This window comes from Sciurus carolinensis, chromosome 8 (assembly GCF_902686445.1).
Source record: "Sciurus carolinensis chromosome 8, mSciCar1.2, whole genome shotgun sequence".
In the NCBI taxonomy this organism is placed as follows: Eukaryota; Metazoa; Chordata; class Mammalia; order Rodentia; family Sciuridae; genus Sciurus; species Sciurus carolinensis.
Genome location: NC_062220.1, coordinates 129,461,974 through 129,488,151, shown reverse-complemented (window position 1 = coordinate 129,488,151; position 26,178 = coordinate 129,461,974). Strand labels below are relative to the sequence as shown.

Here is a 26,178-nt window from a genome sequence, read left to right as displayed (position 1 = left end):
ATGGGTGTGGGTTAAAAAAAAAAAAAGAAAATCAAACAAGGCAAATCTATAATACTGTAATAGCATTTACACAGGAATAGTTATAGAGTTAAAACATTTTAAGGTTCTTCAGTTACTGGGAAAAAAGAGTTTCTGGTTAACTTTAGACTTAGATGTTTCCTTTGCATATTGCTATGCGTAACCACAATGGGAAATAAGACACGGTATGCTTATCAATAGAAGGAAAGCAATGAAGTAACATTAAGAAAGGGCAGAAATGTTGATCAATATAGTAGAATACAGGAAAGAACTAATTTGAAAAGTAAAAGTGTAATAAAGCATTACATAAGACATACACATAAAAAGTAAAATTCAGTATTTACAACAAATGGAAATAGATTAACATTATCAGTGATGTCATTTACAGAGTTTGAGTGCATTCCAACAATCTTAGGGAGAAACAAGAAGCCTCATCTTTGAATGTCGGCATCTAATTACCTATTGCCACCCAAATGTGTGATTTTGTTTCTTTCCCTTGGCATCAGTACCTACATTTCAAGTCTCCATCTCAGGAGAGTTATTATCTGCCCAGTACTTAATTGTCCTTTATGAGTTTGCTTTATCAAGTTATTGTTAGACTCTAGATTTAAAGGAAACTGTACAACAGATTTCTGTAATTTAGTAAATTAAATATTTTCATCTGATACTAAGGTTACCATATTTCTTCTCTAATAAGATGCCAAGCATGTGTTCTGTAATTCCAGGTGTGACTTTTACATTGTGAGTCAGTCTACTGTTACTCCCACTCATTCTAAGGTTGTCTATGACACTCTCTGCTTGGACCTGGATACAGTATAGCATTTAAATTACACACTATGCCACATGTACTACACTTTGCCAGTGAGCATTTTGTTACTGATTTCCTTTCAGATCTCTAAAATGTGCTGTTCAAGACTGAGAAACTTGGTGTTGGTGGAAGAACTGGAGAGCCCCGCTGCTGCTTCGAGGAGAGCAGCAGGTAATGGCATGCTAGGAAAGGGGTAAAGCAAATGCCCTGATGTCCGGGGTCAAGATGGAAAACCATAAACCACATAATACCATCAGGGAAAACTCAATTTTTGATATCATAGCCAGAAAAATTGAACTACTACCAGAAGCAGAAAGGAATCTACTTGAACACGGATCCATATATGTTGGACTCAATGCTGCTTTCTGTGGCCTAATAGCAAACAGTCTTTTTCGGCGCGTCTTACATGTGACACAGGCCCGAATAGCTGCTGGTTTACCAATGGCAGTGCTCCCATTTCTGACAGCAAATGCATCTTTCAAAGGTTTTGTAAGTTTACCTTTGAGTACAGGTGAACTGCATTGTGAAACCTGTATCGTGACACGGAGTGGACTTATTGGTTTTGTCTTAGGAGGACTGTACCCTGTTTTCTTGGCTATACCTGTAAATGGTGGCCTAGCAGCCAGGTATCAATCAGCTCTGCTACCAGAGAAAGGAAATACCTTAACTTACTGGATTAGAATTTCTAAGCCTATCTTCAGAAGGATGTTATTTCCCATTTTACTTCAGACTATGTTTGCAGCATACCTTGGGTCTAGACAATATAAAGTACTTATAAAGGCCCTTCAGTTACCTGAACCTGGCCTAGAAATTCACTGATTTTAAGCAAATGTGTATACAAAAATAAAATTATAAAGACAACCTATAACTCTAATGTTAAAAAAAAAGACTGAGAAACTTTCAACCTCTGAATTGAAAAATATTTCTTTTCTTTCTACTAAAGGACATCATCCAAGTTCCTGCTCCTTGTCACTATGTCCATAAACTGGCTTACCTTGTGGGCCAGAATATTCACTAAGAGCCAAAGAAATCACTCTCCAACTCTCTCTATTATCTTTGAGCTGCACAGGAAGAAAGACCTGATGTGAGGTTGAAAACCACAATTTGTACTTTTTTTTTTTTTTTTACTTTTGAAGCTGGATATCTGAAATAGATTCATAGCTAAATTGTAATCATTTGTATTGCACATGGGAGAATGTTGAATAGCATCAGAGATGGCAAAGAAGAAAACCATACCAATATCTAGGAGGAAATTCAGAAATATGACTCTTATCTGGGATTGCTTTTTATACCACAAATTCCACAGGGGGCAATTGGGTGAGAAGGTGGATTTGTGTTGACAGATTGGTAGAGTCCAAATCAGTAGTGCTTTCTACATGAAATACCACTACTGACTTTATCCAAGACTGTCTCTCCAGGCCTGCAAAGAACTGACTGAATATTGTCTTGCAATTTACCTTTGAAATGTTTCAAAGTTTATGAAATTAAATGTGCCCAAACACTCTGCATTCCAAGTAGTACCACTCTGATATTTGAAAAGAACTAGGTTTTAGTCATCTAGGGATTGTATCTGTGAACAGATGTGTATTTGGAGAAGTAATAAAGAAAACCTGATGTTTTGTGGGGTTTTTTTATTTGTTTGTTTGTTTTGTAGATACACAATACCTTTATTTTGTTCATTTAGTTTTGGGGGGTTTTTTTAGTTTTTTTTTTTATTTTTACAGACTGCATTTTGATTCATAGTACACATATGGGGTATATCTTTTTGTTCCTACGGTTGTGCACAATGTAAATTCATACCATTTGTGTAATCATATATATACATAGGGTAATGATATCTGTCTCATTCCAGAATCTGGTGATTTAAATTGGCCATTCCAGAACATGGAAATCTTTTGCCATTTCTGCAAAGGATATTAACATCTCTCTTAGTCTTTGTTTTCTTGATGTTCCAAGTGTGATACCATGTGAACTGCACCATAATCAGCAGCATTTTGGATCCCTTGTTTATGTGAAGCCACGTGCTTTTTCTGGAACCATACAAGTTTCTCTTTCCACTTAAGAGGTTACTTTGAATAGACTCAGGAAACAATGTATGAGAACTTTGTTTTCTTGTAGTCTTCTAAATAGAGTGTATTTGGGCAGGGGGCAGAGATTAGTTTCAAATATATAAGAGAGTATCCTAGGAAATACTTTATTTTGATTATACAGTAATCCAATTAGGTTTGCAATTTGTGCCTGTCTTATTAAAAAGTAACAAATCACTTAAATCCAGGTAAAATCCTACTGAGAAACACAGTTAACAGTGATAAAAAAATAATCAAGGAAATAGATCCATAATTAAACAAGAGGTAAGGTAAATGTTCTTTTTGGAAGTTAGAATTTGGTTTATATAAATTTGTAGAAATCTAAACAAAGATTAATTTGGAAGGAAAGAATGGAACATTGTGATGAAAACTTTCTGAATATTCCCTATAAATGAAATATGTACAAATGTCATTCCTAATGCTATTAAAATGATATAATTCAATTTAGGTATTCATGTTAAAGCCATTGAATTGAGTAGTTTAAAAATATGTCCTACTGATTAAATTGTTTTTTTTTCCAAGATAAATGGAAAAATGACTGAGACTAGGGCACTATCTCATTCCATTCGCCTATTAGTCTTTTATAAATTGGGTGAAAGTAAGTTGGACATTATACAATGATAGGCTGGGCAGGGTGGGTAACTCTCCCTCGACCCTCTTGCTGAGCTGCTAGCTGACCTCGCTGTAGTTGTTCCTCAATTAGTTACATACTATAAACTCCCAGCAGTGAACACAGCCTCCTTCCTCAGCTAGCGACTCCCATTCGACAGCTCCAATGCTGAATTTCAGTATTTTCAACACTAAGGACAAGCAGTAATGGACCTTGAATTCAAGCAAAATAGTTCTGATTTGTAAATATCTAACTGCCATTGCTTCTGTTTTTTTTTTTTTGTTTGTTTGTTTGTTTTTGTTTTGTTTTGTTTTTTTGGTTCGATCACATTGGAAGTATTTTAATTTTCAGAAAGCCGAATGCACAAAGAGAACTTAAAGGCTGGCATTTCAGGCTTGACCCAGACTTTTTGTCTGTCTCAGAAGAACTTTGAAAGAAGTAAGAATCTTCCAGCATGACAAATTGGTAAGAGAGATTTTCATGATTTTCATGTCATGCGGGGCTGAGCTAGGGTCACAGGTGAGGAACCCCTGATTCCCCAAGCTGATAACAGAAGATCTTCCAAACTGGTGAGGGCTAGGTGGCAGTTGGGACTTCAAGAGCCAGATTGGAATCCTTTGATCACTCCTCCCTCCACCTCTCCATGACCCCATGTTGTATTTAAGCAGCCCAAAATCCCTACCTGTAACTGAGGGCCACAGCAACTCAAAGGAGTCTCCACTCTAAGCCATAAAGAAAGAATGAGGCACAGCTAATGGTCCATATTTGTTATTTCTGTTTTCTATTCTCAAAGGTGCCTTCCTAATTAATTACCAAGGAAGAAACATACAATTGTACATAAAACTGTGTACTTCATACAAACAAAGGAATTGAGCTCCTTTTTTTTCCCCCGTACCTCCCTATAATTTAAGCAGTGGGTCTTCCTAACTTAGAAATGAGTTTGCTATGCACATGAGAGAGGCTGCCCCTCACTGGCTTTACCCATGTGATACGGACATGTGTACAGGGCTGGCCGTGTAATTTGTGGGGCTTAGTGCAAAATGAGCATGTGGGACCTCTTGTTAAGTATCTTAGGAATTTCAAGTCTACAGCAGATTAGCATTCACCAAAGGTGGGGCCTTTCTGAGTGTAGGCCCCAGTGTGACTTCAGAGATTACACACCTGCAAAGCTAGATCTGCACAGATGAGATGGTCTGAGGGCCAGAAGGACAAGGCCCCTGAACAGATTCCTGCCTTTGCCTGGCCTCTGCAGACAATGAAAATTATGGGAAAATGAATAGAAAGTGTGGGTGTCTTCTGAAGGAGAAGGTGGAGTGGCGAAGGACAGATTCCTCCTTAGCAGTTCTGTTGTTCCTGATGTGCCTGGGGTTGGGTACTGGAGAGCCCAAGGATCACAAAAGAGATAATGCACATTAGATATTGGGAGGAAGAAAGGATCAAATATGCAAGAGAATACTGGTATTGAAAAAGGGGTGAATATAAAGACACAGGTTCTGGGCAGGGAATTAGCCCCATTATGTTTTCATTTAATCAACTATAAGTGTGTGTGTGTGTGTGTGTGTGTGTGTGTGTGTGTGTTACATTTTGGGGTGGGTAGCAGGGATTGAACTACTCAGGGCACTTGACCACTGAGCCACATACCTAGCCCTATTTAGAGACAGGATCTCACTGAGTTCCTTAGCACCTCACTTTTGCTGAGGCTGGCTTGGAACTCTTGATCCTCCTACCTCAGCCTCCTGAGCCACTGGGATTTCAGGCATATGCCACAATACCTGGCTATTTTTTTTTACTGAAGTAGAATGTGTCCATTTTAGATAAATTATTTTTTTCTCCAAACCTGCACCTCCCTTTCTCCACCTTGGTAAATGTCAATCACTGTCCACCTCGTTGATTAAGGCAGAAACAGGGAGTCATCTTTGACAGACTCCTCCCTAGCATCTTATCACTTCTACTGTCAGCATCTCTCTTGAGCCTGCACAAGCACTTTCCACTGATGTCACCATTATTCCTGGCCTTGACTGACAAGAGTGTCTTCAGTTACTGTTTTTTGCATCATGCAGCCTGGAGCTTGAGTCTCCTTCTGCCAGGTGTTAGCTGGGTGATTTCTCTGAATCTGTTTCCTCTTCTATAAAATTAGAATGCTAGTACTTTAACAACCCTTAAAGGGTTGTTGTCAAAACTGGAAATGGAGTGGGGCTTTAGCATCATCCCTTGCTTTTGCATCCTCGGGACACAGTTTAAACATCACTTTTTTTTTTTTTTAACTCTTAATGAAACAGCATTTAATATTACCACTTGAATTTTGTGTGAAAAAATATATTTGTAAACTACTAGCTTATTAGGACTTCATTTTCCATGTCTCACCTTATTTTGTCAGCTCATTTCTGCCAGCACTGGAAATTCCCAGCTCATCTTGCAGACTGACAACACAAATCTGGGTGCCGAGGACTTCAGAATGAAGTGAGTAGATGGCCAGGTGAGTAGATGGTCAGGATACTGACCTTTCCTACCATGTCCTCCTAGTCCCCATTTTCCTGCCTCCATCAAGAGCAAATATTTCAAATCTTCTGAAGTTCACATTCTCCATATATTTAGTGTTTTGGCAAATGCCCATAGGACATTCATCCTAAAAAATAATTAGAATCAAACACAATTCACATTACGCATTCTTTTTTTCTATTTTTTTTATTGTAAACAAATGGGATACATGTTGTTTCTCTGTACATGGAGTAAAGGTGTACCATTTGTGATTACACATTCTTAAAATAAGTTGCTTACTCTGAAGGCAATGAACCAGCATTGTTGTCATGACTCATAATTCAACATGCTAATGCTACTAATGCCCTAAACTTGAATCTTCAATGTATCAAAATGAACTAATAATGTTTTTGACAAGGGGTTAATTGAAACAGATGTTTTCCTGATGGCACATACAACTGAAAGATTAACCATCCACTTATTTTTATATTTCCATCTCCTTTTCCACATCCCATCCTTCTAGATGTAAGGAATACAGACTTTTTGCATTACAAAATTTCCACACAGGAAGTTGCAAGGCTGATGGTCCTGAACCTACAAAATCTTGGCAAAGCTAATGAAGAAGTAAAAATGTTTTAAATTAAATAAATCATGAAGAAAATTAAGCAAGAAGAGTAACTATATTTGATTTTCAATTGCTCTTAGGATGCCATTAGAAACCACCCAGAGATAGGGGTTGCAGCAGCCAGCCAGGGAGGATCTGTTCCTGGGATGCACGGTGCTAGTGGGGTTCTTTACTGGTACAAAAGCATCATCTCATAATTTTCCCCTTTTCTCCTTTCCAACTGAACAATTAATTTTGATACTATAAATAGGAAGGAAGAAAAAAAGGGAGTCACAGAAACCATACCACACACTACACTGCTGCTATTTTAAAACAGTTGCAGAAATCCATGCACCAAATAGCTCTGAGGATGGCAGTGGCCTTGTCCAAATCATTGTGTTGAATCTCTAAACTAATTTTCAGGAATAAGAATGAGCTGGCTCTATACCAGACCATGGAGGCTGACGTCAGTGGCCTGCACAAGGTGCAGGATGAGCTGACCCTGGCCAGAGCTCACCTGGAGGTGCAGGTTGAGAATCTGACTGAGGAGCTGGCCTACCTGAAGAAGAACCACGAGGAGGTCAGAAGTTGTTTTTTTGTTTTTTTCTCCCAGACCCCCAAAGTGCAATTTCAGGTTTGCAAATCTGGAGTGTAATAAGAATTTTAATTATCTTGATTTAGTGAGTTTGAAAAAATATATACATAGTATTTCAAAAGATAGAAAATAAACAAGCCTACCAACAATATAAATGCTATCAATGCCACACATGGACTCTGATGGGCCACAATGTTTATCAGAGGCTGGTGTAAAGAACGGACACCAGCAGTAAGGTTTTAAAGGAGTCTCTACTCAGTTTTCAATGATTCATACAAACTCTCCTAGGCACTCCTTACAGCCCTCAGTTTGGCAGCTGAAGTTGAAATCCCTCTACCAACATGTATACCAAGCCTCCCCTTCCTGTACACACAGTGGACTCTCTACAAGGAGGGTCAACTAATCCTTCTGGTCCATAGGCATGGAATATAGGGTCCGTGGTCACTTACAGGGCCTGTGATATTATCTTAAGATGCTTTGTATTTTTTTAGTGTGCTCAAATAGATTTACTTTTTTTGTTCTAATAAGTTATACATGAGACTAGAATGCATTTTGACACATCATACATAAATGGAGTAAAAATTCTCATTCTTGTTGTACATGATGTAGAGTTACAGCAGTTGTATAATCATATATGCACATAGGGAAATAATGTCCAATGCATTCTCCTATCCTTGCTGCTACTCATACCCCAGTACCACAGTTTCTTTATTCATTCATCTGTTGAAGGGCACCGAAGCTGGTTCCATAGATTAGCTATTAGCTGGTTCCATAGATTAGTTCCATAGATTAGCTATGGTTCCATAGATTAGTTCCATAGATTATCTATTCCATAGATAGCAGAATTGAGCTGCTATAAACATTGATGTGGCTGCATCACTATATTATGTTGATTTTAAGTTCTTCAGGTATAAACCGAGGAGTGGGATAGCTGGGTCAAATGAGGGTTCCATTCCAATTTTTGTAAGGAAACTCCATTCTGCTTTCCAGTTTTCCCAGCACCATTTGTTGAACAGGTTGTCTTTTCTCTAATGTATTTTTTTGGTGCCTTTTTCTAGTATGAGATAACCATATTTATATGGGTTTGCCTCTATGTCTTCTATTCTGTAAAATTGCTCTTCCTTTCTTGGTGCCAATACCATTCTGCTTTCCATAGTGGTTGCATCAATCTGCAGTCCCACCAGGAATGTATAACTGTACTTTTTTTCCCACATCCTCACCAACATTTTTTGTTGCTTGTATTTTTGACGATTGCCATCTGACTGGAGTGAGATAGAATCTCAGTGTAGTTTTGATTTGGATTTCTCTAATTGCTAGAGATGTTGAACCTTTTTTCATATATTTGTTGGTCAGTTGTATTTCTTCATCTGTAAAGTGTCTGTTCAGTTCCTTTTCCCATTTATTGATTGGGTTATTTGGGGTTTTTTGTGTGATTTTTTTTTAGTTCTTTATATATCCTGAAGATGAATGCTCTATCTGAGGCAAGTGGTAAAGATTTTCTTCCATTCTGTAGGCTCTCTCTTCACATTATTGTTTCCTTTGCTGTGAAGAATATCTTTAGTTTGAATCCATCCCATTTTTTGATTCTTGATTTTACTTCTTATGCTTTAGGGACATTGTTAAGGAAGTCAATTCCTAAGCCAACATGGTGTAGATTTTGGCCCACTTTTTCTCCTATTAGGTGCAGGGTATCTGTTCTAGTGTCTAATTCCTTGACCCACGTTGAGTTGAGTTTTGTGCAGGGTAAGAAAGAGAGGTTTAATTTTATTTTGCTACATAGGGATTTCCAGTTTTTCCAGCACCATTTGTTGAACAGGCTGTCTTTTCTCTAATGTATGTTTTTGGTGCCTTTTTCTAGTATGAAATAACCATATTTATATGGGTTTGCCTCTGTGTCTTCTATTCTGTACAATTGGTCTTCCTGTCTTGGTGCCAATACCATGCCATTTTTGTTACTATGGCTCTGTAGTATAATCTAAGTTTTGGTATTCTGATGTCACCTGTTTCACTTTCCTTGCTAAGGATTGCTTTGATTATTCTGGGTCTCTTATTTTTCCAAATGAATTTCATGATTGATTTTCCTATTTCCATGAAGAATGTCATTGGACTTTTAGTAGACATTGCATTAAATATGCCTAATGCTTTTTGTAGTATGGACATTTTGACAATGTTAATTCTGCGTATCCAAGAGCATGGGAGATTTTCCATCTTCTAAAATCTTCTGTTTCTTTCTTTAGAATTCTATAGTTTTCATTTTAGAGGTCTTTTGCCTCTCTTGTTACATTGATTCCCAAATATTTTATTTTTTTAGGCTATTATGAACGGGGTAGTTTTCCTAATTTCTCTTTCAGTGGATTCATCACTAATGTATTAAAAATGTATTTGATTTATCAGTGTTAATTTTACATTCTGTTACTTTGCTGAATTCATTTATTAGTTCTAGAGGTTTTCTGGTGGAATTTTTTAGGTCTTCTAAATATGGAATCATGTCATTAGGAAATAGTGATAGCTTGAGTTCTATTTCTATTTGTATCCCTTTTATTTCCTTTTTCTGTCTAATTGCTCTGGCTAGAGTTTCAAGGATGATGTTGAATAAAAGTGGTGTATCCCTATCTCATTTCAGTTCTTAGAGGGAATGCTTTCAATTTTTCTCCATTTAGAGTGATGTTGGCCTTGGGTTTAGCACATATGGCTTTTATAAGGTTGAGGTATATTCTTACTGTCCCTAATTTTTCTAGTGTTTTGAGCACAAGGGCTGCTGTATTTAGTTAAATGTTTCTTCTGCATCTATTGAGCTGATCATGTGATTCTTGTCTTTAAGTCTCTTGATGTGATGAATCATGTTTCTTGATTTCACTTAAACATCACCTCTTCAGGGATCCCTTTCCTGCCTTGCTCAGTGCTGCCTCCCATAGCCCCCGAGTCTGCTTGGCAGCATCATCTCATGAATCTGTGTTCTCATACCCATCTCCTCTACAAGGACAAGTACTCTGGCCTTGTATGCCTACTGAGGTGCCTGACATGGAGATGCAGCTCCCAATGTTATATGACTGATATCCTCCCACATAGTTCCTCCCAACTGTAAGTAAGGGAGCAGATGACCACATACATGAATGAATACTAAAGATCCCACTCCAGAGAGTCCATTAGCCAAGGATGTTGGGGTACTTGCTTCATCATAGCCGATCCCCTCTGTAAGAAACAGATGTTGGTCAGATGAGGCCACAACAGGGAGGCCTGCCAGAGCCACGGAGCCAGATTCCCAGATCAACAGAACCAAACTCCCTGCAGAACATGGGGCATGGAGCAAAGGGATGGCAGTGCTGGGGGCAGGAGGACACCCCAGGGGAAGGAATGAAAGTGGTCCTAATGGTTCATTGGCCCAGGGCCACCTGAGTGGTTTATCCTCAGGCCCTGGTAGCTCCTCACCTGGTCTTCCCCACTAAGACCATCTGGGCAAAACATGAGGAAGCAAGTTCCCTGAGAAGACCATGGCAGGCCTAAGGATGGGGGTAGGTTTCTTTTTCTGTGAACTTTGTGAAATAAAATACATATGGAAAGTACATGAAGTATATCTGTGGAGGTTGATGAATTGTGCTATGAATGTGGATGACACCCACCTCCCCAATCAGGACTTGCAGCAATCCCAGCACCAAGGAATCACATACATATTCTCCCTGACCTGCTTCCTCCACCCTTAAGGTAGCCTTGGTCCTGGCTTTTGTCATTGCCATGTCCTCACACCCCAAAGAGCAGTTTTGTCTCTCCTGGTTTTGAAGGACCTAAGGATGGGAACATATAGCACATCTTATTTTTTCCACTAAATATTGTGTGAGTCATCATCTGGTTGTACGTAGCCTGTTTGCTCACTGTTGCTGCATCAAATTCTGTGCGTGAGTGTCTCATGAGCTACACACCCTTGCTATCTTGGTGGACGGTTGTGCTGTCTATGGCTTGTGTACTCTCCATATCTTAGTGTGAGGCTATTCTGGATGGTAGGCAGAGTCAGGGGGAGTTTGGAGTGGAAGGGAAGGGAGGAGAGGTGGAAGCCACTCTGAGCATGGGAATAGGGCAGAGGTGAGGGGCCTGGCTACAGAAGTGAGATGGGCCTATGGACACCACGAGGAAAGAGCGCTGGAGAACTCCTTTGATGTTTGCTGCTGTCTGAGACTGGAGGTGTGCACCTCCCCCAAAGAAGTTAACTGTTATGAGTACAACTCTGCCACCCTCTGGACTGGGCTACCTGACCCCTGCATCCCTCTGGGTTATAAGCCAGTTCTGTGTGCATACAAGAACCATGCAAGACAGTTTTTTGCAAGACACTGCCCATGGGGGACAGAGGGAACACCACCAACTGGATAGCAACTGTGTCTCCTTTCCCAGGTTGAGCATATCTCAAGAGATTTCAGTTTGGGAAGTCCAGGGCTTAGCTGTCACACATCCAGATGCTGGCCTGTTTGGAGGTAAGGTAGCTGGGGCCCTGGAGGGCAGATGCTTACACAGCTGGCCACTCCGCACACCTCAGCTGTGCTGGGAGTCGGGCTGCTCTGTGGAGCTCAATCTTTGGAGAGTTATGATGGCCCAGGCCGGAGCTCCCCACCTTTGCCAGAACACCTGTCTCTGGCAAGACCCCAAATCTCATATTTCATGCTGGGGACTGTCCTGGCTGAAGATGGTCAGAAGTCTCTCCTATCACAGGAGAGTCGGGAGCTGAAGCTCCAAACCTTTGCTCTTTGTTCCAAAGAAACACAAAAAACAAAAACCATGCAAGAGAACTGTATAATAAGTAAAAGTAAAATAAGGCTCAAACAAAGTGCACTCTCACAAGAGTGGGTTCCCTCTCAATAGAGGACAAAGGAAACAGTGCTGCCTCAAAATCTATGGTTTTGTGACTGCCTTGCGAACTGGGGTCCACCTTCAGCACTCTGCCAATCAGGTGTTCAACTCCTTCATGTTCGGTGGTACATGAGTACCACCGAGTTTTTGACCCTAGTTGATCCTCTCCAGAACAGCCAAGGTGGCCATCCTCTGGGGACGGGGCGGGGGGGGTGGGATTCTTCATTCACAAGTCAATCCTATGTTAATGTGAGAATTGGGGTCACTGATCAGACAGAATTTACCTTTGTGCTCCTGCGCTACTAGGAAAATTTCCCTTCTGAAATATATTGAGACACCTATAGCCATAAATTCTAGCTTTACAGTGACCCCAACTGATCCTGTCAAGAGTTAGTAATAGCCCCATTAGTCTTTCTTGATATATCTCTTAATTGGCTCCTTTTGTTCTGTTTATTTGTATGCCTGTGGTATTTCTGCATTATCTGTTTACTCTCTTGCCTTAAAAGCAATTGAAAGAAAACCATTATTGGTTTGCATTTCACTGCTCACAGTTCACTGCTACCTACCATCTCCCACCCCCTGAGAGACCTGACAATGACCTTCTTTGTTTTGGCAGGTGAAGGTCAGAGGAAGGCCCCTTTGCCTTGGAGCTGGCAGGCTGTGTGGCAGATGAACAGGGTTCCCCCTGCCTTCCTCAACGATCGCTCAGGAAAGCAGGTAGTGGGTGGGGGTCAGTCACAGAGTCAGCTTTGGCAGGATGCCCCCCCACACTGTAGACCAGACAGACTTCCTTAAACTTGATGAAGTTCCTCACTGATCTTCAATAGTCTCATGGGAATATTGGAAAAAATCCTCACAGATGAGAAATGAAGGCAGAGCACAGCAGTCAAGGTTGCTCCAAAGAAGAAAGTAAGGGGACTAGAATGCAGGTCCTGCACCCTGGGTCAGGGCACCCATCTACTGGGTGGCAAAGAGCCAGACACACAAGGGCACTTGGCTGTGCAGTCACCAACCTGTGGCTTCACCAGACTGAGGCTCTGATGGAGCTGGTGTCTGCTGCAAACCTTTAATTCAACATGTTAGCTTTACAAACAGGAAAGCATAAATTCTTTAACTATTTTTTCTTTTTTTGTTCTAATTAGTTAGTTATACATGACAGTAGAATGCATTTATACATTTTGATAGATCATACATAAATGGAATGTAATCTCACATTTTTCTGATTATACATTGTGGGGAGCCAGCCATGCCTAGCAGAATCAGACTTGGCTGAGCTATGGGACACAGAGGTCTGACTTCCAGGAACTGGTAGTCATGGGAGGCTGTTTCAGATAGCCTAGCAGTAAGTGGGCCTGTATGGGAAGTGGCTTACTGTCTGATGATATGCTAGTTCCCTAAGCAAATGGTTTCCCTAACTCCACCCCATCCTGTTCCTCACAGAATTTGCCTCTCCTGGTCCAGGTTCCTTTACCTGTGTGACTATAAATAAAGGTGAAGGTGGGGTCCTCCATCTTGTTGGAGGCCAGATCTGGTGTGGCCCAATCAGTCACACTCCCTTCCTTTTGAAAAGAGTATTAACTCTTATGTGTTTATTGATTAGATAAATTTATTGATTTTTTTTTTTTTTTTTTTTTTTTTTGCGGTGCTGGGGATCGAACTCAGGGCCTTGTGCTTGCGAGGCAAGCACTCTACCAGCTGAGCTATCTCCCCAGCCCCCCTAGTTTATTGGTAATTGATTCATCACTAGCACCATCCTCCAAGTTAACCCTTCCCTCATCCATGCTAGACGTGGCTGAAACCCCCACAATACATATTGTAGGATCACATTGGTCATGCAGTCATACATGTTCATAAGGTAATGTCTGTTTCACTCCACTATCATTCCCTCCCCCACACCCCCTCCCTCTACCTAATATAAACTCTATCCTTCCCTATCTCCAACTCTTATTGTGAATTAGCATCCACATTTCAGAGAAAATATTTGGCCTTTGGTTCTTTTGGTTTGGCTTATTTCACTTAGCATGATATTCTCTAACTCCATCAATTCACCAGCAAATGCCAAAATTTCATTCATATTTAAAGTTAAGTAATAGTCCATCATCTACATATATATACCATTTTTTCTCTATCCATTCATCTGTTGAAGGGCATCTAGGTTGGTTCCATGGTTTATCTATTGTGATTTGAGTTGCTATAAATATTGATGTGGCTGCATCACTGTATTATGTTGATTTTAAGTCCTTTAGGTATAAATCGAGGAGTGGGATAGTTGGGTCAAATGGTGGTTCTATTCTAAGTTTTCTCAGGAATCTCCACACTACTTTCCATAGTGGTTTCACTAATCTGCATTCCCACCAGCAATTTATGAGTGTACCTTTTTCCCCACATCTTCGCCAACATTTATTGTTGCTTGTATTCTTGATAATTGCTATTCTGATTGGAGTGGGATAAAATCTTAGTTTTGATTTGGATTTCTCTAACTACCAGAGATATTGAACATTTTTTCATATATTTGTTCATCGATTGTATATCTTCTTCTGTGAAGTGTCTACTCAGTTCCTTAGCCCATTTATTTATTTATTTGGGGCATTTTTTGGTGTTAAGTTTTGAGTTTTTTATATATCCTAGAGATTAATGCTTTAGCTGAAGTGCATGTGGTAAAGATTTTCTCCTAATCTATAGGCTCTCTCTTCACATTATTTTTTCTTATGCTGAAAAGAAACTTTTTAATTTGAATCCATTCCATTTATTGATGCTTGATTTAACTTCTTACACTCTGGGGGAAAGAATAAATTCTAATCACTAAAATATTCCCTTTACTAACAATGTTACAGTACAGAATCCTGATGTCTTTTCTGATTTAAAAAATGTAATCCTAATTAAATATTAGAGCATAATATTAGAAACAACACGAATTGCAAACATAGCATTCAAGATTTCTTACAAAACACACTTTTGTCCATCTTCTTGGCTTAAAGCTGTATATAATGTCATATCTTAGGTGCTCTCTCTCTTTCTTTTTCTTTTTTAATACCTGTTTCCCGTAGTAAGCTCAATAGTTTTAATGTAAAGGGGAGAAAAACATGGAAGCAAAAAACAAGTTAAAATAGCATAATATCAATTCAGCTTTTGAGTCCACCAAGAATAGAAAACCATCCTCCAAATAGTGAGCTTGGATCCCAAGCCTCGATGGCCTCTTAGGTTTATACTGGTACACGTGCTAGTTTCCTGATATTGTCAGTCTTGTGTTTGTCATCACTCCTGTAGTAAAGACCAAGAAAAGGACAATGTATAAGACAGAAGTAAGGGATGGCAATGATCACAGTATAAGAGCCATCTTAGAGGGTGAAACAGTTTATCTTCTGCCTAGTGTTATCAGTCAGCTCCCAAGTGGCTGAAGCAGGGCTGATGTTTCCTTGAGTTTTGGGTGTGCACACTAGTCAGCTTCCAGAGTGACTAGAGCAGGGCTGGTGTCCTGATCCTCAAGCTTGTCTGGTGTTTCCTTCTTCCTGATGGTCAGCCGAAGGGGTGCAAATTAAGGGGGGAAAGCTGCAAAAGAATGTATGTGAGAATATGATATTCTATTTTCAGAAGGCCCCAAAACAGGCCAAAAGGGAATAAAATATTACATAATGTATAACCTGTGTACATGTATATACATATAATGATTTATTTGGTGACACTGTAAAGAAGAGTAAAAAGTTGTGGGCAGTGTGTGTGGCAGAGGAGGGGGATATCCCAGGAGGCTTAAACTACATTAGATTTATCTCCATGTAACTTTCAACAAATTTGAAAACAGCCCATAATTTCATGAACCTGACCCAACTTCATGCTTTCTCTTATGATCTTCCACATATTATTATTTCATCTAAAAATGTGAAGTAAATTTCAACTCCCTACCTCACAGGTCAGTTGTCTTCCAAAGGTGCATTTCTAAGTGTGTCACCTTTAAGCTCAAAATATATTTCTGCATGGAAATAATGCTGAATGCTTGCCTGACTCCCAAGTTGAGGTAGTGCTCTACAGCTTAATTTACCCCTGGCTTATCAACCTCAACATCTTTATCTTGCCAAAGGCAAAACCAAGGTTGTATCTAGTTCTGTACCCTGGTCAAAGTCACCCAGTGAAGAGGGATTTGAATCCTCCTCTATCAACTTTGAAGTCTTTGCCTCTCCTCACACTACCCTTCAGCAAGACAAAACTTGCTAACATATTTTTCCTTTCTTGATAATCTCTTGGAAGAAGCCATGTCAGGTTAAAGTTGGTAGATCTAGGAGGGCGTTTTCCCAAGAGGCAGCTTTTCCCCAAGTCCAGGTGTGTGGAGTCCAGCAAGTCTGGTGTCCCCAGCCTGCTGCAGTGTACTCGGGGCCTGGCACTGCTGCCCAGAGACCCAGAGGCCCAGTGCCCAGATGGCCCCGTCTCCAGAACCCAGAGTCCCCTTCAGGGACAAATGGGGGTGGTGGGGAAAGGGGATGGGGAGGGAAGCCCAAGACAAAAGACCAGAACCAGAAGGTGCTCCCAGGGCTGGGCTCCCAAAGCAGCCAGAGATCCCTCTCCAGCTGGTCCCACTGGGTCAAGGTCCAGACCTGGCCAGCAGCCCCCAGGCCCCGCCCCTGCCTCTCACCACTAGGCTGGACCCACCCAGCCCCGCCTACTGCCTGCTGTGAGGACTGCAGTCTCTGTTTAAAGTACTCACTTGTTTTCCCGGATGATCCCTGAGTTATTGCCCCAAATCCTCAAGGGCTCAGAAGGACCTGTGACTGGTCCTGAGGGACAAAAGACAGACAGCATGCAGGAGACGCTTGTGAGGCGACTGTGATGGAGAATGCCCACCTTCCAGCTCCTGCGGCCCTAGGCAGCATAGCAGCAGCCTTGGGGTTCGGTTGCTGCAGCGTCAGGATCGTGGAATGGCGGCCTCTGGTGGCAGCAGCAGCAAAACGCAGCCGCTTCAGGCATAGGGTGTCCTGCACCAAGTTCAGGAGTAGAGCGTGGACCTCAGGGCGTCTGTGCAGGTGTCCGTGTCCAGCGGCATTTGGGAGTGCAGGTGCAGCGTGGTAAAGATGACGGTGGCAGCAGAAGAGTCCGAAAGCCACGGTGGGCACAACAGAGGTGTCCAGACATGAGCGTCTTTGTCCTGCTGTACTTCCAGGAGTCTGGCTGCAGTTGTGATGATGTCACTGAGTGTCACTGTGGGTGTCCCTGTTGGAGTCCGGTGGCAGCAGCCTGGAGCTCCAGAGTGGCAGCCACACGCGGCTGCATCGGGTCTGGTCAGTTGCAGGGCGTCAGGTGTGGGCGTGGGGTGACGTGCATTGACGTTGGGCTTTGGTGGGCAGCATCGGCGTCCAGCCGGGGTTTGGGAGTCTGGTGCTGGGCAGGGTGGGGGCCCCAGAAGAGTCCGGAAGCAGGGGCAGCGGCCACAGAGGCATCCAGCCCTGAGCGTCTTCATCCTGCTGTGGCGACGGGAGTCCGGCTGCGTGGCGGTGAAGGCGGCATCCGGCGGCCTTGTGGGGAGTCCGGTGGCTGCAGCGAGGAGCTCCAGGCTGGCGGCGGCGGGGAGGGTGAGGGGCCGTGGGCGTCAGAGTCAGACGGCCACCAGTAGCTGGGGTGGCCTTCGAGGTGGCTGCTCTAGGGCCTTGGCCTTGCTCCTGGCGGAGCCTGCCTGCTCAGGAAGCAGGACAGGAGGCGGAGGTACCCAGGCAGCTGCCCAGGACCTTATGCTGCCCACGCCTCTGCGCCTCGCAGTGGCCTTGAGCCCACTGGGTGGCTGCTCGCCGCACCCCCGCTACGGCCTCTGCAGGGGAGCTAGGCCATCTGCCAGGTGTGGCACCTTGGGAGAGGACCCCCTCCCTCCCCAGCCACATCCCACGTGGGCTGTGGGGCAGAGCCCCAAGGACCTAGGACATCTTCATCCTCAAAGCGCATTTCTGTGGCTGAGGGTGGCAGAAGACCAAGACCAAGGACTCTGAGCCTCAGTCTCCCTCTGCTGCCTCTGCCCTCCAGCCTCCTCCCGCCACAGGGATGCGCTTTGAGGGTGAGGGTTTGCTAGGCACCTCCCCCGCCCCCACTACTGCTCTCCACCACAGCCCAGGGGAAATGGGGTTGGGGAGGTGGGTGTCCCCCCCAAAGGCTGCCCCAGTTCCTTAGCCCATGTATTGATTGGGTTCTTTGAATTTTTGGTGTAAAGTTTTTTTTAAGTTCTTTATAATACAAAAATAAAATAACCCAATCAATAAATGGGCTAAGGGTGCCCCTGTCCCACAAGATGAGGTCAGACGCCATCGGGGAACTAGCTGGCCGTCTGACCCCCACATTGAGGTCGGAGGCCATGGCTGAGCCTGCCTCCCTGTCCCCCAACTGCAGAGGGACACTGCACTTGCCTCTGTGCTGTCTCAGCACACCCTAGCTGGGCCCCCCCCCAGCTTCTTTGGGGGCTGGTGCAGGCACTTTGAATTATTCCTGAGGGCGTGGCCATCATCATCGAAGGGCCGCTCCCTTCCTGAGACACCTACAGGAGACTGGAGGCCCTTTGACAGGACTCAGAATTCAAGAAGAGGGGGTATTGAGAGACTCAGGACCAACTCAGAGCAGCCAGGTGAGTCTCTCCCACTGGGTGAGGTTCCCTGGATGGGTCAGTAGACCCGGAATGCAGGGAACTTCGTGGAGTAGAGTTGCCCAGTGAGACTCCCCCGCTGGAGGCCTTGAAAACAAGGGAAGAAAATGTCCCAAACAAACCTAGATGCTACATCAATAAAATCCAATGACAGCATGGCAGAAGAAATGTCAGAAAGGGAGTTCAGAATGTACATAATTAAAATGATCAGAGAAGCAAAGGATGAGATGAAAGAGCAAATGCAGGCATTGAATGATGAGATGAAAGAGCAAATGCAGACATTAAATGATAGCACCACACAGCAGTTAAAAGAGCAAATGTGGGAAGCAAAAGATCATTTCAATAAAGAGTTAGAGATATTGAAAAAAAAACAGAGAGAAATCCTTGAAATGAAGGAAAAAATAAACCAAATTAAAAACTCCATAGAAAGCATAACCAGTAGGATAGAACACCTGGAAGAGGGAACCTCAGATATTGAAGACAAAATATTTAATCTTGAAAACAATGTTGACCATTTGGTAAGAAGATGGTAAGAAATCATGAACAGAATCTACAAGAATTATGGGATATCATGAAAAGGCCAAATTTAAGAATTATTGGGATTGAGAAAGGCACAGAGATATAAACCAAAGGAATGAACAATCTATTCAATGAAAGAATATCAGAAAATTTCCCAAATCTGAAGAATGAAATGGAAAATCAAGTACAAGAGGCTTATAGGACTCCAAAAATACAAAATTACAATAGACCCACACCAAGTCACATTCTAATGAAAATACCTAACATACAAAATAAAGACAGAATTTTAAAGGCTGTGAGAGAAAAGAACCAAATTATATTCAGGGGGAAACCAATACAGATATCAGCAGATTTTTCAATCCAGACCCTAAAAGCTACAAGGGCCTGGAACATCTTTCAAGCCCTGAAATAAAATGGATGCCAACCAAGAATCTTATACCCAGCAAAACTTACCTTCAAATTTGACGATGAAATAAAATCATTCCATGATAAACAAAAGCTAAAAGAATTTACAAAAAGAAAGCCAGCATTACAGAACATTCTCAGCAAAATATTCCATAAGGAAGAGATGAAAAACAAAGAAGCAAATCATCAAAAGGAGGAACTATCCTAAAGGAATTGTCAAATAAAGGAGGAACCAAGTTGTGTCAAAAATAAATAAATAAATCAATAAATAAATAAATAAAATGAGCCAAATGACCAGGGATACAAATCATATCTCAATAATAACCCTGAACATTAATGGCCTGAATTCATCAATCAAAAGACATAGGCTGGCAGATTACACTAAAAAGAGAGATCCAACAATATGCTGCCTGCAAGAGACTCAACTCAGAGAAAGAGACCCACAGACTAAAGGTGAAAGGATGGGAAAAAAACATACCATGCACATGGACTCAGCAAAAAACCTGGAGTATCCATCCTCATTTCAGATAATGTGGACTTCAAGCCACAAGGTCAGAAGGGATAAAGAAGGACATTTCATACTGCTTAAGGGAAGCATAAATCAGCAAGACATAACAATCATAAATATCTATGCCCCAAACAGTGGCTCATCCATGTACGTCAAACAAATCCTTCTCAATTCCAGAAATCAAATAGACTACAACACATTAATACTAGGCGATTTTAACACGCCTCTCTCACCACTGGACAGATCTTCCAAACAAAAATTGAACAAAGAAACCATAGATCTCAATAACACAATCAATAATTTAGACTTAATATTTATAGAATATACCATCCAACCAAGAGCGAATACACTCTCTTCTCAGCAGCACATGGATCCTTCTCTAAAATAGACCATATACTATGCCATAAAGCTAATGTTAGCAAATACAAGAAGATAGACACTACCTTGTATTCTATCAGATCATAGTGGATTGAAATTAGAAATAAATGAAAGAGTAAAAAACAGAAACTACTCCAACACCTGGAGATTAAATAATATGCTATTGTATGATGAATGGATAACAGAAGATATTAGGAAGGAAATTTTAAAATTCTTAGAGGTAAATGAGAACAAAAGAAACATCATATCAAAGTCTCTGGGACACTATGAAAGCAGTACTTAGAGGAAAATTTATTTCATCGAGCACATTCAATAAAAGAAGTAAAACTCAACAAATAAACGACCTAACACTACAGCTCAAAGCCCTGGAAAAAGAAGAACAGACCAACACCAAAAGTAGTAGAAGACAGGAAATAGTTAAACTCAGAGCTGAAATCAATGAAATTGAAACAAAAGAAACAATACAAAAAATTGACAAAATAAATAGTTGGTTCTTTGAAAAAATAAACAAAATTGATAAACCTTTAGCCACACTAACAAAGAGAAAGAGAGAGAAAACCCAAATTACTAAATTTCGGAATGAAAAGGAAATATCACAACAGACACAATTGAACTACAAAACATAATTAGAAGCTATTTTGAAAATCTGTATCTAACAAAATAGAAAATTTTAAAGACATCAACAGGTTTCTAGAGACATACGAATTGCCTAAACTGAACGAGGAGGACATACACAATTTAAATAGACCAATTTCAAGTAATGAAATAGAAGAAGTCATCAAAAGCCTACCAACAAAGAAAAGTCTGGGACCAGATGGGTTCTCAGCCGAGTTCTACAAAACCTTTAAAGAAGACCTCATGCCAATACTTCTCAAAGTATTCCATGAAATAGAAGAAGAGGGAACCCTCTCAAACTCATTCTATGAAGCCAATATTACCCTGATACATAAACCAGACAGAGACACATCAAGGAAACAAAAATTCAGACCAATATACTTAATGAACATCAACGCAAAAATTCTCAACAAAATTTTAGCAAATTGCATACAAAAACATATTAAAAAGATAGGGCACCATGATCAAGTGGGTTTCATCCCAGGGATGCAAGGTTGGTTCAACATCAGGAAATCAATAAATGTCATTCACCATATCAATAGACTTAAAGTCAAGAATCACATGACTATTTTGATAGACGCAGAAAAAGCATTTGATAAAATACAGCACCCCTTCATGCTCAAAACACTAGAAAAAATAGGGATAGTGGAAACATTCCTTAACATTGTAAAGGCCATCTATGCTAAGCCCATGGCTAATATCATTCTAAATGGTGAAAAACTGAAAGCATTCCCCCTAAAAACTGGAACAAGGCAGGGATGCCCTCTTTCACCACTTCTATTCAACATTGTCCTTGAAACTCTAGCCAGAGCAATTAGACAGATCAAAGAAATTAAAGGGATACAAATAGGAAAAGAAGAACTCAAACTATCCCTATTTGCTGATGATATGATTATATACTTAGAGGAACCAGGAAATTTCACCAGAAAACTTTTAGAACTCAGAAGTTAATTCAGAAAAGTAGCAGGATATAAGATCAATGCTCATAAATCTAATGCATTTTTATTCATAAGTGATGAATCCTCAGAAAGAGAATTTAGGAAAACTACCCCATTCACAATAGCCTTGAAAAAAATAAAATACTTGGGAATCAATCTAAACAAAAGAGGTGAAAGACCTCTACAATGAAAACTACAGAACACTAAAGAAAGAAATTAAAGAAAACCTTAGAAGATGGAAAGATCTCCCATGTTCTTGGATAGACAGAATTAATATTGTGAAAATGGCCATACTACCAAAGTGCTATACAGATTCAATGCAATTCCAATTAAAGCCCCAATGACGTACTTCACAGAAATAGAGCAAGCAATCATGAAACTCATCTGGAAGAATAAGAAGCCCAGAATAGATAAAGTACTCCTTAGCAGGAAGAGTGAAGCAGGGGGTATCGCAATACCAGAACTTCAACTATACTACAAAGCAATAGTAACAAAAACAGCATGGCATTGGTACCAAAATAGACAGGTAGCTCAATGGTACAGAATAGAGGACACGGACACAAACCCAAATAAATACGATTTTCTCACACTAGACAAAGGGGCCAAAAATATAAATGGAGAAAAGATAGCCTCTTCAACAAATGGTCCTGGGAAAATTGGAAATACATATGCAACAGAATGAAAATAAATCCATATCTCTCACCGTGCACGAAATTAAACTCAAAATGGATTAAGGACTTCGGAATCAGATCGGAGACCCTGCAGATTATAGAAGAAAAAGTAGGTCCAAGTCTTCAACGTGTCCGCTTAGGATCAGACTTCATTAACAGGACTCCCATAGCACAAGAAATAAAAGCAAGAATCAACAACTGGGATAGACTCAAACTAAAAAGCTTTCTCTCAGCAAAGGAAACTATCAGCAATGTGAAGAAAGAGCCTACAGAGTGGGAGAAAATCTTTTCCACTCATACTTCAAATAGAGCACTAATCTCCAGAATCTATAAAGAACTCAAAAAACTCTACACCAAGAATACAAATAACCCAATCGACAAATGGGCTAAGGAAATGAACAGACATTTCACAGAAGAAGACCTACAAGCAATCAACAGATATATGAAAAAATGTTCAACATCTCTAGTAATAAGAGAAATGCAAATCAAAACCACTCTAAGATTCCATCTCACCCCAATTAGGATGGCGATTATCAAGAACACAAGCAACAATAGGTGTTGGCGAGGATGTGGGGAGAAAGGTACACTCATACATTGCTGGTGGGGCTGCAAATTAGTGCAACGGCTCTGGAAAACAGTGTGGAGATTCCTTAGAAAACTTGGAATGAACCCACCATTTGACCCAGCTATCCCACTCCTTGGCCTATACCCAAAGGACTTAAAATCAGCATAGTACAGAGATACAGCCACATCAATGTTCATAGCTGCTCAGTTCACAATAGCCAGATTATGGAACCAACCTAGATGCCGTTCAATTGATGAATGGATAAAGAAACTGTGGTATATATATACAATGGAATATTACTCAGCCATATAGAATGATAAAATTATGGCATTTGCAGGCAAATGGATGAAATTGGAGAATATCATGCTAAGTGAGATAAGCCAATCTCAAAAAACCAAAGGACAGATGATCTCGGTGATAAGTGGATGATGACACATAATGGGGGGTGAGAGGGGTTAGTGTTAGGGTTAGAGTTAGGGTTAGGGAGGGGGCAAGAATGGAGGAAGGAAGGACTGTATAGAGGGAAAAGAGGGGTGGGAGGGGTGAGGCAAAGGGAAAAAATAACAGAATGAATCAAACAGCATTACCCTATGTAAATTTATGATTACACAAATGGTATGTCTTTACTTCATATACAAACAGAGAAACAACATGTATCCCATTTGTTTACAATAAGAAAACTAAATAAAAAATGCATCTTGTTCTCATATCTCCAAATAAAATGACTACCTTCTCTGCTTAAATAAAAAATGAGTCAAATGGGAATACAAATCATATCTCAATAATGACCCTGAATGTTAATGGCCTGAACTCATCAATCAAAAGACATAGGCTGGCAGATTGGACTAAAAAGAGAGATCCAACAATATGCTTCCTGCAAGAGACTCATCTCAGAGAAAGAGACCCACAGACTAAAGGTGAAAGGATGGGAAAAAACATACCATGCACATGGACTCAGCAAAAAACCTGGAGTATCCATCCTCATTTCAGATAATGTGGACTTCAAGCCAAAGTTAGACAGAAGGGATAAAGAAGGACATTTCATACTGCTTAAGGGAAGCATAAATCAGCAAGACATAACAATCATAAATATCTATGCCCCAAACAGTAGCTCATCCATGTACGTCAAGCAAATCCTTCTCAATTCCAGAAATCAAATAGACTACAACACAATAATACTAGGCGATTTTAACACGCCTCTCTCACCACTGGACAGATCTTCCAAACAAAAATTGAACAAAGAAACCATAGATCTCAATAACACAATCAATAATTTAGACTTAATATTTATAGAATATACCATCCAACCAAGAGCGAATACACTCTCTTCTCAGCAGCACATGGATCCTTCTCTAAAATAGACCATATACTATGCCATAAAGCTAATGTTAGCAAATACAAGAAGATAGAGACACTACCTTGTATTCTATCAGATCATAGTGGATTGAAGTTAGAAATAAATGAAAGAGTAAAAAACAGAAACTACTCCAACACCTGGAGATTAAATAATATGCTATTGTATGATGAATGGATAACAGAAAACATCAGGAAGAAAATTTAAAAAAATCTTAGAGGTAAACAAGGACAAAGAAACATCATATCAAAGTCTCTGGGACACTATGAAAGCAGTACTTAGAGGAAAATTTATTTCATTGAGCACATTCAATAAAACAAGAAAAACTCAACAAATAAACGACCTCACACTACAGCTCAAAGCCCTAGGAAAAGAAGAACAGAGCAACACCAAAAGTAGTACAAGACAGGAAATAGTTAAAATCAGAGCTGAAATCAATGAAGTTGAAATAAAAGAAACAATAGAAAAAATTGACAAAATAAATAGTTGGTTCTCTGAAAACATAAACAAAATTGATAAACCCTTAGCCACACGAACAAGGAGAAGGAAAGAGAAAACCCAAATTACTAAAATTCGGAATGAAAAGGAAATATCACGACAGACACGAGTGAAATACAAAACTTAATTAGAAGCTATTTTGAAAATTTATACTCCAACAAAATAGAAAATCTTGAAGACATCAACAAGTTTCTAGAGATATATGAATTACCTACAGTGAACCAGGAGGGCATACACAATTTAAACAGATCAATTTCAAGTAATGAAATAGAAGAAGTCATCAAAAGCCTACCAACAAAGAAAAGTCCAGATTGATTCTCAGCCGAGATCTACAAAACCTTTAAGAAGAGCTCATTCCAATACTTCTCAAAGTATACCATGAAATAGAAGAGGAGGGAACCCTCTCAAACTCATTCTATGAAGCCAATATCACCCTGATACATAAACCAGACAGAGACACATCAAGGAAACAAAATTTCAGACCAATATCCTTAATTAAGACTGATGCAAAAATTTTCAACAAAATTTTAGCAAATCGCATACAAAAACATATGAAAAAGATAGGGCACCATGATCAAGTGGGTTTCATCCCAGGGATGCAAGGTTGGTTCAACATCAGGAAATCAATAAATGTCATTCACCATATCAATAGATTTAAAGTCAAGAATCACATGATTATTTCAATAGAGGCAGAAAAAGCATTTGATAAAATACAGCATCCCTTCATGCTCAAAACACTACAAAAAAATAGGGATAGTGGGAACATTCCTTAACATTGTAAAGGCCATCTATGCTAAGCCCATAGCCAATATCATTCTAAATTGTGAAAAACTGAAAGCATTCCCCCTAAAAACTGGAACAAGGCAGGGATGCCCTCTTTCACCACTTCTATTCAACATTGTCCTTGAAACTCTAGCCAGAGCAATTAGACAGATCAAAGAAATTAAAGGGATACAAATAGGAAAAGAAGAACTCAAACTATCCCTATTTGCTGGTGACATGATTATATATTTAGAGGAACCTGGAAATTTCACCAGAAAACTTTTAGAACTCAGAAGTTAATTCAGAAAAGTAGCAGGAT

The 26,178-nt window shown here is 40.4% G+C and overlaps 1 protein-coding gene across 1 annotated transcript; it reads left to right on the top strand.

The window, feature by feature from the left end:
• Positions 1-955: 955 nt before the first annotated feature.
• LOC124991671 (transmembrane protein 126A-like) lies at positions 956-1,702 on the top strand. Its single transcript, XM_047562407.1, has 2 exons — positions 956-997; positions 1,045-1,702. The coding sequence occupies exon 2, from the start codon at positions 1,052-1,054 to the stop codon at positions 1,643-1,645; it is 594 nt and encodes a 197-aa protein (XP_047418363.1). The 5' UTR covers positions 956-997; positions 1,045-1,051; the 3' UTR covers positions 1,646-1,702.
• The last annotated feature ends 24,476 nt before the right edge of the window (positions 1,703-26,178 follow it).